Source organism: Gopherus flavomarginatus, chromosome 1 (assembly GCF_025201925.1).
Source record: "Gopherus flavomarginatus isolate rGopFla2 chromosome 1, rGopFla2.mat.asm, whole genome shotgun sequence".
Classification (NCBI taxonomy): Eukaryota; Metazoa; Chordata; order Testudines; family Testudinidae; genus Gopherus; species Gopherus flavomarginatus.
Window position 1 is genome coordinate 159,577,792 of NC_066617.1, and position 20,070 is coordinate 159,597,861.

The 20,070-nt window shown below is 46.8% G+C and overlaps 1 protein-coding gene across 4 annotated transcripts in view; it reads right to left on the reverse strand.

Moving 5' to 3' along the window:
• SLC22A15 (solute carrier family 22 member 15) overlaps nt 1-20,070 on the reverse strand; it is a 57,595-nt gene that overhangs the window by 27,079 nt on the left and 10,446 nt on the right. For all 4 annotated transcript variants that reach the window (XM_050958932.1, XM_050958912.1, XM_050958903.1 and 1 more), the window contains exons 3-6: nt 15,577-15,709; nt 14,285-14,449; nt 12,769-12,898; nt 9,237-9,452 (exon numbers count right to left, since the gene is read on the reverse strand). In XM_050958932.1, the coding sequence (XP_050814889.1) occupies nt 9,237-9,452; nt 12,769-12,898; nt 14,285-14,449; nt 15,577-15,709 (644 nt within the window). The remainder of the gene's footprint in view (nt 1-9,236; nt 9,453-12,768; nt 12,899-14,284; nt 14,450-15,576; nt 15,710-20,070) is intronic.

Here is a 20,070-nt window from a genome sequence, read left to right on the forward strand (position 1 = left end):
ATGCTCCCAGGTCTTCATGTTCCCCACTTACCTGTGGGCTTTGCTCACCTGTCCCCGTCGAACCTAGTTTAAAGCCCTCCTCACTAGGTTAGCCAGTCTGTGTGCAAATAGGATCTTTCCCCTCCTTGAAGGGTGAATGCCATCTCTGCCTAGCAGTCCTTCCTCGAATAGCATCCCGTGGTCGAGGAAGCCAAAGCCCTCCTGGCAACACCATCTTTGCAGCCAGGCATTCACCTCCATGATGCATCTGTCACTGCCCGGGCCCCTACCTTTGACAGGAAGAATCGAAGAGAATACCACCTGCGCTCCAAACTCCTTCACCCGTACTCCCAGAGCCCTGTAGTCACTCTTGATCCGCTCAGCGTCACACCTCGCAGTATCATTTGTGCCCACGTGGATGAGTTGCATGGGGTAGTAGTCAGAAGGCCGGATAATCCTCGACAATGCCTCTAACATTTCGGATACGGGCCCCCGGCAGGCAGCATACCTCCCGAGATGAAATGTCAGGGCGACAGATGGACGCCTCTGTCCCCCTCAGCAGAGAGTCTCCGACCACCACTACCCTACGTTTCCTATTTTCAGTGGTGGCAGCAGACCTCCCAGCCTTAGGGGTACGAGGCTTCTCGTCCTTTACTGATTCCTTCTCTCTTGTATCAAGAAGAGCATAACGGTTACCTATTACCACGGCGGGAGGGTTTGCAGCAGGGGTGGAGCACTGCCCACTGCCAGAAGTAACCAGCTGCCAGTGTTCACTCTAAGCCATCTCCTCCTCCACCAGTGGTGTGTCAGCAGTCCTGCGAACGGGACAGCTACCTCAGCTGTCTCCACATGGACACTGTCCAGGAATTGCTCGTGGATACGGATGCTCCTCAACCTAGCCACCTCCTCCTGTAGCTCTCCCACCTGCTGCCTGAGAGATTCCACCAGTAGGCACCTTTCACATTGGATGCCCCCTCCAGCTTGGATATCAGGAAGTGGAAATTGCAAGTTACAAGGTCCGTCTTTGCAAAACCACACCAGGATCTGGGTAGAAGCATGCATGCTCTGGTGCTCTGTCTGGCTACAGGCGCAGGTGGAGGAAAGAGAAGCAGTGCTGCCACAGGTGTTGCGGGTCTTCCTAACCATCGTAAGCCTCCTTCTGTCAAACTCCCTCTCAAACTCCCCTGTCTGCAGCTCCCTGTCCGCTCTGCTCTGCTTTAAAGAGCAAGGTTTTGGATGTAGTTTGGTTTATAGGTTTTCAAGGGACTAACGGGTCACGGATAGGACTGACAAGGGACCCCCGCTCCGTTCCTACTCCCCTTCCAAACTCCCTTGCGAAACTCCCTGTTAGCAGCCCCTGTTCGCAAAGCTCCCTGGTTGCTTGTGCACAGCTTTATAAAGTCCTGGCCTGAGTGAATGCCCCGCCCACTGGTTAAGGCTCAGCCAATTACCAGAGACTTCTAGCTTTCAAACCTTCCTTTGTAGCTCAGCCCCCAACTGGTGTACCAATGCTGTCTGGGCCACGCTGGAGAGATCATGATCAAGCGGGCTCTGTCTCTGCGTACTTTCAGTAGGACCCTGTGGACAAGCAGGAATGGTGGAAAGGCGTATAGCAAGTGAGTTGTCCACGGTATGAGGAAAGCGTCCGCTATCAAACCCTGTGAGAGGCCTTGAAAGGAACAGAACATCTGGCATTTCCTGTTCTCGCGGGACGCGAAGGGGTCTACACGGGGAAATCCCCACTTCCGGAAGATCAAAAGAATAACGTCTGGGTGAAGCGACCACTCGTGGGAAAGGAAGGATCTGCTGAGGCGATCTGCCAGAGTGTTCAGAACCCCCGGGAGAAAGGACGCTATGAGGTCTATAGAGTGGGCTATGCAAAAGTCCCAGAGTCGTAAGGCCTCGTGGCAAAGGGTCGAAGACCTTGTCCCGCCCTGTTTGTTTATATAGTACATGGCTGTCGTGTTGTCGGTGAATACGGACACACAACGGCCTTGCAAGTGCTGTTGGAACTCCTGGCAAGCAAGGCGGACTGCTCTTAGCTCCCAGACATCGATGTGCAAGGCCAGTTCCTGAGATGACCACAGGCCTTGCGTGCGTAGATGTCCGAGGTGAGCACCCCAGCCGAGAGATGACGCGTCCGTCATCAGGGACATAGAGGGCTGGGGCGGATGGAACGGCAGCCCTGCACACACCAGGAGGGGTTCAGCCACCATTCAAGGGAGCCTAGGATGCTCAGGGGAATGGTGACGATCATGTCTGTGGCATCCCTGCCTGGTCGGTACACTGAGTTCAGCCACGACTGGAGGGGACGGAGGCGCAGTCTGGTGTATTTTGTCACAAACGTGCAGGCTGCCATGTGACTCAGGAGACCGAGGCAAGTGCGAACTGAAGTCAACGGGGCGGCTTGCAGACTCTGGATGATCACCACCGTTGCCTGGAACCAGGGCAGCGGTAAGCAGGCCCTGCCAAGGTTGGAGTCCAGGGTGGCACCAATGAAGTCTATCCTCTGAGTGGATTTTTCTGCATTGATCATTAGGCCTACAGGTAGGAAAAGGTCCTTGACAATGCCAGCATGATGGACCACCTGTGCCTCGGAGGTTCCTCGGATGAGCCAGTCGTCTAGATACGGAAAAACATGTACCCGACGGCGGCTCAGGTGAGTGGCGACTACAGCCATGCATTTTGTGAATACTCTTGGGGCCACAGAGAGGCCGAACGGTAGGACCGCGAACTGAAAACGTTGGCGGTTGACTACGAATTGGAGGAACCTCCTGTGAGGTGGGTAGATGGCTATGTGAAAATACGCATCTTTCATGTCGAGGGCAGCATACCAGTCTCCAGGATCCAGGGATACCATATGGAACTTCAACTTTATCATGTATTTGTTGAGTTCCCGCAGGTCCAGGATAGGTCGAAGACCCCCTTTTGCCTTGGGGATTAGGAAGTATTGGGAGTAAAACCCCATGCCCCATTCGTGTTCCGGTACCTCCTCTATGGCTCCTTTGGCGAGGAGCGTCTGCACCTCCTGGAGGAGGAGTTGCTCGTGAGAGGGGTCCCTGAAGAGGGACGAGGAAGCGCGGTGGAAGGGGGGGCGTAAAATAAATTGGAGGCGATACCCAAATTCCAGCGTGCATAAGACCCAGCGATCTGACGTTAGCCAGGACCACGCAGGGAGGAAAAGGGAGAGGCGGTTGGAGAAAGGAGGGAACGGATCGTTTGACGACACTGGTATGACGCCCCCGGGTGCACCTTCAAAAGGAGGGTTTCGGCCCTGTGGAAGGTTTGGGGGGACCTTGGTTCTGGCCCCCTTGGTTGCCTGACTGCCTCCGGCAACCGGTTCTACCCCGCCTTCTAGCAAAGTCCTGTCTCTGTCTGGGCTGAGGGTAAGAGCGGTGTGGCTGGGGGCAGAACGGCCTGCGCTGAGTCACTGGCGTATGCATGCCCAGCGAGCGCATAATCACCCTGTTGTCTTTTAGGCTTTGGAGCCTAGGGTCTGTCTTATCTGAAAACAGGCCCTGCCCCTCAAAGGGGAAGTCCTGGATTGTATGTTGGAGCTCCAGAGGAAGGCCCTGAGACTTGCAGCCATGAGATACGCCTCATAGTCACCCCAGAGGCTAGGGTCCTGGCCACTGAGTCTGTGGCGTCCAGGGAAGCCTGGAGGGGCGTTCTAGCCACCTTTTTTCCCTCGTCCAGGATGGCCGCAAATTCCTGTCAGGAGTCCTGCGGGAGCAACTCCTTGAATTTGTCAGCCGCTGCCCAGGTATTATAATTATAGCGGCTAAGGAGGGCTTGTTGATTAGCCACGCAAGCTGGAGCTCCCCTGCGGAATAGACTTTGCGCCCCAGTAAGTCCATGCGCCTCACGTCTTTTGATTTTGGGGCTGGGGCCTGCTGGCCATGGCGTTCCCTCTTGTTGACCGACTGGACAACTAGGGAGCAAGGAGGGGGATGGACGTACAAATATTCGTAGTCCTTGGAGGGCACCATATATTTACGTTCCACTCCCCAGGCAGCAGGTGGAATAGAGGCCGGAGACTGCCAGATTGTGTTGGCATTGGCCTGGATCGTCCATATAAAGGGGAGGGCCATGCTCGTGGGGGCATCCGATGTTAAGATGTCCACCACTGGGTCCTCTACCTCCGGGACCTCCTCAACTGGCAAGTTCATGTTCTGTGCAACACGCCAGAGGAGATCCTGGTGGGCCCTCAGATCGATTGGTGGAGGGCCTACCGCCGACATTCCGGCCACCACCTTGTCAGGGGAGGAGGATGAGGAGAGACCCGGGACAAGCGGGTCAGTCAAGGGCTCCTCATGGTGGACAGCCTCTGTCTCCCTAGGGATCTGGGAGTCCTGTGGCTGGACCGACACTTCCTCCGAAACAGAAGGAGGAGGGCGGCTAATAGTGGCTTCCGGCATCCGGAGTTCTGATGTGGCAGAACGCGATGGGCCTGGATGTGTACCTTGGGCCTGATGATATGCCCAGGGTGTCCAAAATGCCCACTGTTGAGGTCCGTGATCGTGATCCTGAGCCTGGGGCTCGTGGAATAGTGCGGTGGGCACATCTGTGTCCTTGTCTTGGGCATACGCACTGTCCGCCTGGGAAGACACGGAGGGGTGCCAGGACGTCCAGAGGAGCTGAGAGGCCGTGGTAAGGGTCCATCTGTCTCGCCATCGGTGATCTCCTCGGCACAGAGGATCGGTACTTGGAATCATACCGGTGCCGAGAACGAGACCGGGACCTGCGACTGGCGCCGGGAGGTCGACCTGGATCTCGAAGACCTATGACGTGAACGGCTGCGAGAGTCACAGTACTGGGAGTGGTGCCAGGAGCTGGAGCGGTACCGAGAGTACCGTGGAGGCCGAGACGTTGATCTGTGCTGTGAGTACGACCGGTACCGGATAGGCGAGTGGTGCTGGGACTGCGAGCGGTGTCAAGTTCGTGATCGTCTATAAGATTGCGAACGGCGCCGGGACCTGGATCGTGATCGGTGCCGGTCAGCTGGGCCGACTGAAGGAAGTTACATTATAGCCGGCTTGCCTCTACAGTGTAAACCACCAGCACCACCGATGCGGGTACGAGGCAGGACAGATTCCGTCATGGCAATAAGGTCCCTGGCCACGGAGAACGTCTCTGGTGTAGAGGGGACCGTAAGCTCAACCACAGGCCTCGGCAGGGAGCTCTCAGGGACTGGACTCGACGGCCCTCACGGGACCGGAGTTGACGGTACTGCAGTAGTCGGTGCCGCAGCAAGTGCAAGTGCCGGGCGGTCCGACCAAGGCTGCATCTGTGGCGCTCAGGGGACAGAGGCAGCGGAGGACTTCGACCTCTTCTGCTTCGGCGAGAGAGATCGGTGCCGAGCAGGTTCCTGTGCCGGAGAAGGCCGGTGCCACGGTGTCTTCGCGGTACCGGGACAGTCCAGTGCCGGAGGAGTGCTGCTATGCTCCGCGTTTGGTGCCAATGATGGAGGGTTCAAAGTGGCCTCCATGAGGAGAGTCTTTAAGCGAAAGTCTGTCTTTCTTTGTCCTCAATTTAAATGCCTTGCAAATACAGCACTTATCTGCATTGTGCGATTCCCCAAGGCACTTGAGACACGCATCATGGGGATCGCTTGTGGGCATCGGCTTATGACAGGCCGAGCACGATTTAAACCCCAGTGAACCGAGCATGGGCCCCGGGACCGGGTGCGGGGAAAGGGCTAATGCCCAAACCCTGCTGAACTATATACACTAACTATCTAAGAACTATCAAACTATAACTATATACAACAAGACAGCGAAGAAACAAGGAGTAGCTAGGGAAGCGGAGGACAGCTAAGCCGCACTCCACTGTTCCAACGACCAACACAGGCAGTAAGAAGGATCTGAGGAGCGGTTGGGTCAGCAGGGGTATATATCCGGCGCCATGGCAGTGCCACTCCAGGGGGCGACCCAGCCGACCCACCGGGGGTTGCTAGGGTAAAAATCTTCCGACGAACGTGCATGCAGCACGCCCACACCTAAATGGAATGGATATGAGCAAGCACTCGAAGAAGAATAATATGCTAGCTTCTTAAGGAACAACAAACTTAAAATATTTGAACTGTAGAGAAGAGGCTGAGCAGTACAGGACAAACTTCTGGGGGGAAATGTGGGACTGGGGGGACATTGGGATCATCCTACAGCATAACCCAGGCTGCCAAGAGCCAGAGCATAATCCAAGTGTGGCTGGCAGACTGCAGTTAAAACACAGACACTCAGGGTGTGGCTTTCATGCTGAAAGGCTGTTTGTGAGTGGCCAAGGTGGGAGCTACTTCAGCAAGGCTTTGTAAGTTACACAATGTAGCAGGGCAGGGGTGACAGCCCCCTACTGGTCTGGACTGTACCCTGGAATATCCCACATGTTTCATTTCATTTCCCCCGCCAGCCAGTGACACTAATTCTTCCTTTAGGGTACATACACTGCATTGTACACCTGGGTCTGCTTGATGTGCACTTGCAAACCCATTTTTTCCAAGTTTGCCTTTGAACCTCCACTCTGCATTGTTATGCATGCCTCATATCTGTGTCGGTGTATTCACATTGATATGCAGACATGAGTGAGAGATTGTCTTCTGGGGATGTATCTCAGGTTACCTGGCATTCTTGCAAACTTAGCCACTTTAGAGCTTGGTTCCTGATGTAGTGTGGGACAACTTGTCTGTCCATCAGAAGTGTTCTTGGCCCACAAACACATTCAGCTGAGCCATTTCAAGTCTGAGCCCTCCCTGCTATGAGTCAGGCCATGGACCCAGCATCGGTGGAAAGCCTTTGCCTGCTTGGGGTTTCACTGCTATTTCAGGATTCAGGCAGAGCAGCTATAAAATGCTAGTGGACAATTCAGCAGCAGTATCTGTCCTATAGAAGGCAGCTCTGAGAGAGGGGCACAGCCATGTCACCCGCAACCCTGTTGATGTAGCTTACACCTGCTACCGCAGATTCCCTGTATGTAGGCAACATTTCTGGAGCAGAATGACAAGCACAGCCTGGTGGGATCTCAACACCATGCAGACTTGGGATGACCAGCAGTGACTCCAGAACTTCCGCATGAAGCACATGTTCCTAGACTTGTGTAAACAGCTTGGACAGATATTCCAGCACCGGAACACACACGACAGAAGCCATACCAGTCCAAAAGTAAGTCATTATAGCCAACTGTTTACCCCAGACTCTATGGGCCTGTGGTCAACCAGTTTGGTGTTGGCAAGTCAACTGTGGGGGCTGTGGTTATGTAAGTTTGTAAGGCAATCAGGCACATTTACTCAAAGATGGCTGGCATAAATAGCGTTTCTGAAATAATTGCCTGTTTTGAGAGAATGGGCTTTTCAAACTGCTCCAGGGCTATCAATAGGACTCACATGTCCATAATTGGTCTTCCACAAGGAGCAAGTGAGTATATCAACTGCAAATTTGCACTGTTATGCAGCTGGACTACTGAGGCAGGTCCATGGACACCAATGTGGGATGTACTGGCAAGATACATGCCAGGGTTTTTGAGAAATCATACCTGTACCTTCACAGACAAGCAGGGACATCTTTCCCTCCAAATGACATTGTTATATATCGAGTCACTGTCCCCACTGTTAATCTAGGGGACCCCATGTACCCCCTCCTGCCATGGGCTACTTCAGAGGGCCTTGCAAAAGAAAAGTTCAGTTACACACTAGGCAACTGTAGGATGACCATGGAAAAGTCATTTGGCTAGTAGAAGTCAAGATAGGGCTGCCTTCAGAACTCTCTGGATGCCAAAGCCATCCTCACTGTGGTCAGCTGTACACTGCAGTGTATCTGCCAGGCAAAAGGGGAATCATTTCACCAGCAGTTAATTCAAGACACTGCTGGATTGCAGGAACATTAAATGCTACCAGAAAGTGCACCTATCATTACTGGGGAAACAAGGGAAATAATTTATTCTCAGGAATCTATTTTATCAGACTGTCCATGCTTAAAACACATACTGTTTGATAATGTTTGAAATAGTTCTATCTGAATTTTTAAAGCACCCATCATCACATTCATAAATCAGTTTTTTTCCCTTTTCTGCTTACAGAACAAATTGGCCTTACAAACTATATTAGTTAGTGGCTCCCCAGACCTCTAACAGAGCAGATGACACTGTATTATATGGAAAGTTTCAAAAAACTATTTAATAACTTACTTTACTTTTCTTCCCTTATTTATCACAGAATATTGCATTAAAGTATCTTAAATATAAAGATGATGTCTCCTTTTGCTGATTATTCCTCACCTGAAGTTAGAAACCCAACCCCAACCAATAAAAATCTACTTTATCAAAAAAGTCAACCTAAAAAAGACTAATGAAATCTAAGAAATCAAAACCAAAACCCTATTCCAATCAGAATTACTACCCTGAAAAGGGGGTAGTGCAAAAGACTCCATGAAGTCCACTTAATATTACATGGAAGGTACTCTGATACCATGGTGATGGGCAGTGGTATAAACCTCTAAGACAGAGAAGACAGACACCACAACTGGTTGCTGTCATGGCAGTATTACAAAAGGAAGATTTTAAAAATAGAAAAAAAAAGTGTTAGCTAGTGGTTTGCACAAGGGACTGAGAATTGGAGACCTCGATTTTATTCCTGAAAATGTCATTTTGTCATAACATCCCTCACACCACAGCTTTTCCATTTGAAAATCTGATCTTACCCAACTTTAAGCCAGATCCTGCAAAGGATGCATACATATGTTTAACCTTAAGAGTGTAAATCTTTGCAGTACCAGAGATTTCGTAAGGAATTTTAAGACTCTTATGAAAAGTACTAGATATTAATTTTTTTAAAGCAGCTCTCTGAACAGGTCAGTATCTTGAATACTACAATAAAACTGCCTTACTATCCAAAGGAACCAAATAATTTGGGCACTAAAAAGGAATCAGACTAAAAACCCCACAACCTTGGGCCAAAGAACTAGTACATGACCAATCTCAGTAATTTTGAAGGGCTGCAGGGAAAGCCAAAATTCTTAACTACTTTTAAGATTCTTGGATGAAAAGCATCATAAAAGTGTCACGATGAAGTACCTCAGGCCTAGATTATTAAAATGACATCAGGTGAAGAATAAGCACCAAGAGTTAAGGAACTCAAACAAAGATTCTGTTCCATGCACAATGCCCTTAGTAATAACGAGACAGAAAGCATGACAAGCTGTCTCTCAACATCCCCAACACGTTTTTCAAATACTTTAAAAAGAGCTGAACTTAAAAAGAACTGCAAGTACCAGATGAACATCATGATCAAAGTGCGCCCTAACAGGATCTTGTATCGGAACAGGTCCAAGAAACTGCCGGTCTCTCGGTGACTCCTGTCAGCTGGGAGCTTTAGTGAAAAAGTGCATTTCTGCTTGCAGTTCCTCTTTGCAATGAGATAGAGGGCACTTTCTGCTTCTCTCAGCCGACCTTGTGAGTATAACCAGCGAGGGGATTCAGGAATGAATCTGAAACAGAGATTTCATTGAGGCTTTAGGGCACTACTCTTATAGATGATTGGATTTGCCTGTTTGGAATAAAACTGAAGGACATTTCAATGCAATAGCATGTATTTCCAAACATTTCACCTCAGATTTAGAATTCACCCACAGGTTTAGAAGTCATCTATAGTTGCCAGTAAACTACAAATTTAATAAAAAGTGAGGCGAATAAGAGCACCTTTATTTCACAATTTTCTGGGTATGTAACATGCAACAATTTTACTCTGTATATTAAAATTCCACTCAAATGTTAGGAATCTGCATTAGAGAAATACAGAATTAAGGATGTAGGGATTAGGCAGTTACAGTACAAAAGGAGCTGATGGTTATGAAAAACTAAACTGATTTAGCTGTCTCACAGAAGGATAGCTCAATGGTTTGAGCACTGGCCTGCTAAATCCAAGGTTGTGAGTTCAGCCCTTGAGGGGGCCACCTACGGATCTGGGGCAAAAATCAGTATTTGGTCCTGCTAGTGAAGGCAGGGGGCTGGACTCAATGACCTTTCAAGGTCCCGTCCAGATCTAGGAGATAAATAAGAATTGAAGATATACCTATCTTCTCCCCAACACTGCACAAAACTCTCTCCTGCTGGCATCAGAATAGTCACGCCAAACAGCTCTATCCCTCCCTATTGGCAGAATCTGATTCGTACAGCCAATATTCCTGCCTATAAAAATCCTCCTGTGCCCCTTGCTTTCAGTAGCTTATAACTCCCTGAAGCTTTCACCTTTCCAGGTTGTGATCTCTACCCAAAGTTGATTTTTAAAACACATATCTAATGTGAGCAAAAGTGATCCAGCCACCTTTGCATAAAAAGTTAGATAGAAGAAAATGTTCCTTTCCTAACACAGAACATCCTTGCAATCTTTTTTGAACAGCTCTAGGGTCAAACAGCTGGAGGACTGAGATTTGGTACAGAAATTGCACTTACTGTAGAGAAGTACTTTTGAGCAGAGCTTTAAAGTCCTGAGAGTAAAGCATTCTTTTTTTTTTATTTATTTCGCTTCAGAAAGACAAGCTGAAAGGTTAGGGTGTTTTTAACTAAAGCAGGGGTCGGCAACTGATGGCACCTGAGCCAATTTTTAATGGCATGTGGCTGCCTGCTGGGACCCCGCATGCCATTAAAAATCCTGCCGATGCATCAAGCTGTGGGGTCCGTGGTCCTGGGCCGGAGTGCCAGCTCGAGCGCAGCAAGCCTCCACCTCCTCGCTCCCCCTCGCCTTTCCCTAGAGCCCTGCCGTCGAGCACACAGCACTCTGGGGGCTGAGGCTAGGCGCTCCCGTGGGGTAGCGTTTGGCGCTGTGGAGAGGGAAAGACGCTTCCCGCTCATCCGGAGCCCTGCTGCAGCGTGCACAGCGCTCTGAGGGGCAGGGCACGGCTACACACACGGGGGGGGCGGCGGCGGCAGGGCTCTGGATAAGCAGGGAGCCTCATGGTAAGGGGGCCAGGTCCGGGGCCGGCGGGGGGAGGGGGGCGCGGTTGGGGCAGTCAAGGGACAGGGAGCAGGGTGGGTGGGATCCTGGGGGGTGGGGGTCTCTGGAGGGGGCAGTCAGGGAGCAGGGGGGTTGGATGAGTTGGGAGTTCTGGGGGGGTCCTGTCACCTCCCCCATGACCCCAGCCCTGACTGGCACCCCCACACATATCCAGCCCCCCTACCCTGACACCTGCACCCCCCTCACATGCCCCCAGCCCTCTGCCCTGACTCTTGCACTCCCCACATCTCATGCACCGCACACATCCCCATCCTCATCCCCACCCTGAGCACCAGCCACTCACATTCCCACCTGCACCCCTCACATCAAATGGGAGCTGCCCAGGTGAGTGCCCCCACAACGAAACCTCCTGCCCCAACCCTGTGCTCCCTCCTTCATTCTAGCTCCTGGTCAGACCCTTCACCCCCAGCCCTGTGCTCAGTCCACTCCCACTCTCAGCTCAGTGCAGAGAGAGGAAGAGAATGGGCCAGAACCAGAACCAGGGAGAAGGTAGGTACCCACTGTATGTGGACAGGGCTGGGACCCCAGACCAGCACCAGGCTGAGCGGGTCCGGCAGCCAGGATCCCAGCTGGCAGAAACCGGAGAATGGAACCCCTGAGTGGCAGTGAGCTGAGCCGCTCAGCCCACTGCTGGTCTAGGGTCCCGGCTTCTGGCCCCACACAGCCCGCTGCCACTCTGGAGTTCTGGCTGCCAGACCCTTCCCAGCTGGGGTCCCAGCCGCAGGCCTCACTCAGCCCACTGCTGGTCTAGGTGAACAGAACCCCAGACCAACAGCGGGCTAAGTGGGTCGGTGGCGTAAGATCAACATTTTAATTTAATTTTAAATTAAGCTTCTTAAACATTTTGAAAACCTTGTTTATTTTACAATACAACACTAGTTTAGTTATATAATATATAGACTTGTAGAGAAAGCTTCTAAAAAACATTAAAATATATGACCGGCACATGAAACCTAAAATTAGAGTGAATAAATGAAGACTCGGCACACCACTTCTGAAAGGTTGCCGACCCCTGAACTAAAGATTTTTAACCTAGAAATATCGGGAATGTCAAGTCAGACTCTTCATTAAGGGAAGAGCAAAGTTCTCACTGAAATTTTATTGTGACACAACTGAAGGGCTGAATGTGTTGAATCTCTAATAAAGGTTTCTTTTATTTAAAATGTCACTTTCAAATGCTAAATGTTTGCTTGTGATATCTTGGCTGGAAGGCTATGACGAATGGACAACTAGTTACAAGATCCAAAACATGAAAGATAAACAGAAAAAAATAGTGCTTTTAATAAAAACCTTTTAGGCCTCTTTACCCATTATGTAATAAAAAAAGATAGTACCAAACTAAATTTTTCCCTTTTGCAAGTCACCTTTAAGATTGTATGCACAACCTCAATACTGTCCTTGTGTTAATGCATTATAATACTGCCCTTGAAACTGAGAAATAGCATGTGACCATGTAGTTACATATATGGAGTAACTTGTAGTAAATGTGTAAATCCGGCATATTCAGGTATGTGAAAAGTGCAGAGTAAGCTGTCTTCATCATCATACTAGAGAGTAAGAATAAAATTCAGAGTAATAAAAATATGGCATATCTAGGCCATTTAAGTTTGCAGATGTGTCAGCACTGCAATGTAAGGGAGACACGGGATTTCTATGTGGTGTATGAGAGAAGTACCATTATCTTCACCCCCAGTGCTCCATTTGATCCTTGGAAAACTCTTTGACCTACTTTCTCAATTCCTACTCTTTTGATGAAGGCCAGTGAAACAATTTAAAAAACAACAACTTACAGAGAGAGGAGAAAGACTATTGTTCCCTCCAGGTTAACCACAACTGCCAGAGTCCTCCAGGAGCGAATGAAGTACCCTAACATAGCATACTGGGCAATTCCCACTGCAAAGAACAGGCCACCAATCGATCCTAACACATTGGAAACATACAGGGAAAAAAATGTTACAAGCCATTTCACAACACTGCTCATCCTCATTATGTCTGCTCAGAGAGACCAGCACTTTACTAGGAAGGCAGGAAGTATGCACAAAAAGGCTACTTGACTTAAAATCACAGAAAACAGATCCTTAACGGGGAAGAACTGTTAAGATTAGCAAACAGGAAAACAACAGGACAAAAGAAAACTGCTACAAAAAATAATTATTTGGCTTTCCTACAGCACTTTTCACCCATCAATTTGAAAACATTATAAAACAATTAGATCTTATAACCCTCCCGTGGCTTGTTGCAACCTCCCACACTCGAAAATAACTACTACTAATTATTGGAAAGATGACATTTCCAACAACATAAAACATGAGTTTATAATCTTCACGGTTCATGAGATATTAAGTTTTAAAATGGACACTGATCCCTCAGCCAAGCACTTCCCTGGCATTAGGCAAAGAGTAAACGTGTCAAGTTCCAGACCTTGGAGCAGTGTAATTTGCAGGAACTATGTTAGCATGCAAGCTGTCATGCAATAACGACGACAGTTAAAGGTGTCTAAATGTTTCTATTATATGTTCTTTGCAGTGTTGTTGCAGCCACGTTGGTCCCCGGAGCTGAGAGAGAGGAAGCGGATGAGTGAGTTAATATCTTTTGTAGGGCCAATTTCTGTTACCTTTTCCAGACCTGAAGACCTCTGAGAAGCTCAAAAAGTTGTCTCGTCCACCAAGAGATGTTGGTCAAAGAAGATATTACCTCATCCACCTTGCCTCTCTTCTATTTTAAGTTTTTAGGCTGATTTTTACCACAGGATGATTTTTTGGGGGGAAGGCGGTAGTTTAAGTAAAAGTGGTCCGGTCACTTTTGAGTATAAGGAGAATACCGGGGGGGGGGGGGGACGGGGGGAGGTGGAAGAGATCTTTTGTTTGCTTTATTAAAAAACAAACAATCTTGTGGGCTTTTTTGAGTCCTGCTGCACCAAAACTGCATGAGAAGGAAGGAATCGAAATTTGGCAGTCAAACAGCTCCCTTTGAGAAGTGCATTCCCAGGTCCAAAGCTCTACGTGAAGGAATGCAATGTCATGCATACGTGTGAGGCTTGTTCAGCTGCGTAGTGTGCAGAGGAGAGAGTGCCTCAACTAACGTGCGTCTTAGTTGTGCAGATATCTGAAGTGGCCTGAAATCATTTACTGTGTTCATCTAAGGTGTACATTGAATGTGGCAAGGCTCATAGACTGTATGATCATGCATATTCACAAGGGAACAGAGTTTGCAATTTTAAATTTAGCATTTTTTGACATAAGTGCTCAAACTGAGATCTCTAGAGCTTAACCGTTTTCTATAAAAATGTTGCAATTAAAGCTGTACCTGCTAATGCCCAATAGGCAGTGCCCACACATTCATTCAGTAGAACAAAGGCCACCAGAGACATCCCTCCATTCATCACCCCAACCAAGAAGCGAGAGACTGCAAAGAACTCGTATGAGGGGGAGAAGCCATTTGCAATGGCAAACAGGATGTCAAGGGCAAAACCTGGAAGACAAAGCAAAAGATTTAATTTCAGAAAAATACCTGAATGAGAAAGACAACATTTAGCATGAGCATTACTTGACATTCAGTGAAACCTGTTCTAGTCAAATCATATTCCAGACCTACAAGAGTCTGTTGCTTAATGCAGACGGTGAGGCAGAAGTGTAGTAAGCACACTGGGGCAATCTCTTAAAGGAGATTGCCTAAGAAAGGTGGTGGTCTTCACAGGATTTACTGCACTAGTACCCCACACCAGTTCATAGAGAGCAGTTTTTCTCTTCAGAAAAACCACCATCACATTTGACAGCAACAAGGATATCTTGTTAGCAGTTTCAACAGAGAAGCCCAGGACTGAACAGGCCATGAACAGATTTTTCTTCTGACCCCTAGAAGTTCTCTCTGTGTGTCATATCTCCTCCTTGTTGTTAGAAAACAGTGTGGAGGAAGTTTGCACTGCTGTAATCTTCCCTGTATCTGTTCTGAGACTAGAGGGTTTCAGTGTTCTGGGGCAGACACTTTTTATCAGCACTGAATAAACTAAAGACTTAAAAATGTCATGCTTTTTAAAAAGAAAGTTAAATTTTAATATATGTCCTGTACATGAAATCCCCCGAACAAATGTATGGTATGAAAATGGTACATAAGGTCCATGGATTTTAAAACTCTGCTAAGTTCACAAAATATCCAGCATGCATGATTTAAGAAGTGATGACAAACTCATCTAGAACTTTTAGGAGCTTTGACGATTAAGAGAGAAGTTAATAAATAAATAATTTCTGACACTCTGAAATTTTAGTTTCATTTTGTGGAACATTCAGGGATCATAAACATCATGGCAAACAATGTGGGCCCAACTTTTAAGTTTAAGCATATGTTGGGGGTCCCAACATCACAAGTGGTTGCTTAAAACACTTCAGGCATTTCAGTGCTGATCTGAGCACACAAATATAGATTATTTGCCCTTAACTTGGGCTCCTTGTGTGTAGTGGAAGATGCAAAATTCATCTCTATGCCTCGGCTTTCCACAAAGCTTGGATAACTGCTACTGTGTCTTCTGAGACAGACACTGAGGCACCAACAAGACAATGACATTTCTCTCCAGTTATTTTGTTTGGGCTGCAGTTGGTTACCTGTGAGATAGACTTTTTTCCTCCCAAAGCGATCTGAGAGCTGGCCAAAAGAGATCACTCCAACAAAGACACCACTGAAGAAAAATGAACTGGCAACACTGACTTTGTATGATGTGTTTCCAATTAAAAACCACTAGAGAGAAGAAAAAAAGCTTTAGTCAAAGTCCAAGAAGTGAACAGCTTGGGGAGGAAAAAATCTTTTAAAAACAAAACTCCAGCACAACTTTCACTTTAGTCATCAAAATATCACCGCAAACACTCTAAAGACTTTGACCCATTGTACAATTCCTCCCCTCCTCCAAAACAATAATGCCTTTCACATCTAAGAAGAGGGTTAGGTTCCTCAAAGGAACATTATTTTTTGTTGGCTTCGTTGTTTTTTTACCTATGTACCTTTCATCTATGTACTTGTACGTACATGACCATTGTAGGCAACATACAGAGAGTTAAGGGTCACAATTTGGGTCCAAAGATGACCCTAGTTCTTCTCATCATGACCTACCTTGTAATTGAGATCCATTTGGTTGGTTTCTACTTTTCTGTCTGTGTAAGCATGGGCTTTTTTTTTTTTTTTTTTTTTTAAAAAACAGAAGAGCAGGCAGTGTGGGGTGGGCTCACAGGGAAACTTTCCCTAGCATTGTCTCTATTGTGCCTGTACTGTGAATAACATGAGTCTCCAGAGCTGTTAATCTAGGCAAGGAGCAGTGAATTATTTTTTGTGAAGGTTGAAATTTCTTGGTCAAGGCATAGTCAAGGTCCATATGCCCCCCACCCCCAAACAAGACCCAAGTGCACCCTAAACATTCAGAAATCATGTAACAAAAACAAAAATCTCATGATTTTCGTGGAAGCTAACTCATGATTGAGTTCTTGGGGTTAGCAATACAAGCAGTGAGACTCCAGAAAGGATTTGAATAAGAAGGTGGGGACCTAGAGCATTAGGTAACATTGGGAGTTTATTCCAAGAACAGGATGCAGCATGGCAAGAGGCATTAAAGAAGAACTGGGAGACGGAAACATGTGGCATCAAGGCTGACACTGACAGCCAAGAAGCGAAACACTGGGGGAGAGCTGTACAAAGCCTTTAAAGTAAAGATGAGAAGTTTTATTAACCTTAGCAAGAAACTGTTCTGCCCATATTCACCTCATAGATCCCCTAGTTTCTGAATCCTTCATCAGAGTTTAAAAATTACCTCAGTCAACTTTACAATTCATTTTGTTATTATGAACATTTCTACTAGATAACATCCAAGTCTCTTCAATTCCAGGAACAAACCCAGCCCTATAAATCAGATCCAGTTTCATTTTTGTAGCAGGTCTATAATACTGCAGCCTCTACAAGGCAATAACCTCCAACATAGAGGAATTCCAGAATGAACCTAATAAGCATTCCATACTGTTCAATGATACTATGTTTTCTTGTGTTCTCTCCACTACAACCTACTATCTTGCTTACCTTTCCCTGTTCATTGTTACTGTGTTCATTTCCCAATAACAACATCCAGATTCTTTCCGTGACACAATTGTGCCATTTTTCCCACTCTTGAAACATCCATGCACTGACCTTCTGAATTCCCTTCCCTCTTCTACTACCCAGATGCTCCAAACATCGTTACGTATGGTTTTTCTAGCAGAGCTTAAAAAACTGGTTTGAAGCCAGTAATGAACAGCCTCCTCAAAAGCAGCAAAAACATGTAAGCAAAGCCTACAGAATATTTCAGGAACACCATGAAAATAACTTGATTCGTCTTACTGTATGTGTCATTCTGAATTATGACTTAATGGGTGATATGTGCATGCTGTTATAGTTAGTAACATGGCCTTAAGGAATCCAGATGCTTGAGAAAATTAGTTTTGAAAGTTAATTATTGCGATGCATTTTTCAAAATGTTTTTTCCACAGTATGTAGAAATGTCTAGAGAACAGGGCTCCGATAACATATACACATTAATTTTCAATTATCTAATCAGGTTTTTTTCTGCAATACCACAAGAATCATACTGTAATTGTTGATATAAATGTTAATTAAGCCCGATAATCATGTGTCTGAGTGATACTTGATGCTTTCTGAATCAGTCACAGCTCAGGGAATATCTCAGGTAAAACAGACAGCAATTTGCTCTCTAAATTCACCCAAATGGTTAGAAGAACTTCGTTTTAATGTAGTCAAGACTTATACAGGGAAAAAAGGACTAAGGCCCATTACATCACATCAGTTCACAAAATAGTTAGTCTGTGAGTTATTCGATTTGTTCCAGCACGAATTTGTGATGGCCACACTAAAGTTATTCATGAGTTGTAAAGACAACAATTGTGCTGATCATCCCAAATAAATGCAGGTAATGTCTTTAGACCACTCCATGAATTATTAAAACATATTTTACAGAAATTTTTTTTAGGACGTTTTTGTACATTTGACAGTATTTTAATAGGACTATTCTTTCCACCCATAAAGCCAGGTACCACAGTTATTAGGAGTTCAATTAAACAGAACTCAAAAAGGAAAATTATAACTAATACCTTTTAGCTACCACATAACTTTAAAGCCTACTACAACAGAACCTTCAATGCAATAGGACAAGTACTGCATCCCACATTGAAGGCTGAGAATCTCCCCATTCCAATAGTTTAAAGCTCCAATTTCTAGTATGGCATGGTGTCCAATGTCTCACGAGAAACACAATCATTCAGAACTTGTCAACAAGGGTCTAGATTTTCAGAAGTGATATTTTCAATGCTCATTATGACATGACTAAAGAAGGATGACTGTCACAGTGTGGTTGTTCATCTTTATAAATCAGGCTCCTTTAAGAGACTGCAAGTTGGGCACACAACAAAATTGCATCACTTTTGAAAAATCTAAGCTAAAACCTTTAGAATACCACATGTGAGGTGCTCTTCCGCCAAATACGCACTACGTCTCTAGCAGACCCGAAACACGCTGTAGTTTAAATTGATCTTAGTCGGATGCAGAATTTTTAAAAAGATGAATCTGTGCTGCAAAGTTCAGACCCAATTCTGAACCTTTCCAAAATACGAGTGTATTCAGATACAAACTTTTTGTGTAGCTACTTCCCTAATTATTATTTTATTTGTTCTTTGCTTACATCTCTTATTTACAGAATGAAGCCACGTGAGAGACTCTATAGAGAATCTAAGTCCCTACAGACATGGTTGGTGCCACATATACAAATGTACTTGAATTCTTCACCCTTGTTTTTAACCTTAAGAGGAGGTGTTACATTTGAAGAAAAGGTTGTGTCTACAGAAGATTTTAGAATGTTATAGCCAATTTAAATTTTCTTAAGTTATGTACTAAAGTTATTATACACAATCACATTTTAAATTTAGAGTTAAGATTATATTCTTTTTTACTCTTCATTCTTTTTGCTCTATACTACAGGATGGGGCAGCATAGAAAGTCTCACTAAACAGTCAGTTGGGAGTGTGCTAAAACTGGCAGTTTGTATTAACATGCTCGTAACTAAGGCTGAGAGACTGTCACGGATTCCATGACTTCTGCAGCAGCTGATGTGGCTGGCTCGTGGTCGTTTGAGCAGCTTGGGCAGCACCTGGGCAAGCTGCAGCTGGGGCAGTCTCGGGCCACCGTGCCCCTCCCCCCCAGCAGCAGCAGGAGTTTGGGTGTGGGAAGGGGCTCAGGGCTGGGGAAGGGGGTTGAGGTGCGGGGGTGGGGGGTGAGGGCTCCGGGCAGTGCTTACCTTGGGGGGGGCTCCCAAGAAGCGGTGACATGTCCCTCCCTTGGCTCCTAGGCTGAGGGGTGACCAGGCAGCTCTGTGCGCTGCCTCTGCATGCAGGTGCCAGTCTCACAGCGCGCAGAGACCCCTGGCTGCACCTCTGCCTATGAGCTGAGGGACATGTCGCCGCTCCAGGGAGCTGTGCAGAGCCAGGTAGGGAATCTGCCAGCCCTGCCAAACCTCACACTAGTGGGGTCCTGGGCCACCATCCCCCAAAGTACCTATGGCGCCTTGCGCTCCTCCCTCCCCCCCAAGAACCTGTGGCATCTCCCACTCCCCAGAGCACCCAAGATTTAGTCAGGGGTACATAGTACAAGTCATGGACAGGTCACTGGCCATGAATTTTTGTTTACTGCCCATGATCTGTACATGACTTTTACTAAAAATACCCATGACTAAAACGTAGCCTTACTCATAACCAATGAAGTCTGAGTTTTTTTAAAACATGTATTTCCAAGCTACATTAATACCTCTAGACATTGACCATACATTTATAAGGACTAAGAGTTGACTAAACTGCACAGGTCTAAAATCAGGTCTTATATTTATAGTAAAAGCACTCAGAATGGGCAACTACATATGCTAATTTAGCGTTAATGTGTATCTAAGGCCTAGAACTGTCTAAATCCCCACCTCTGTACAGACTGGAGTAGTTTATATGGCAAATTACATGGGAATCATGGGAGGGTTACTTGCAAAAACTTATAGTCCTAAACCTATAAACCCTAAACCTCACCCT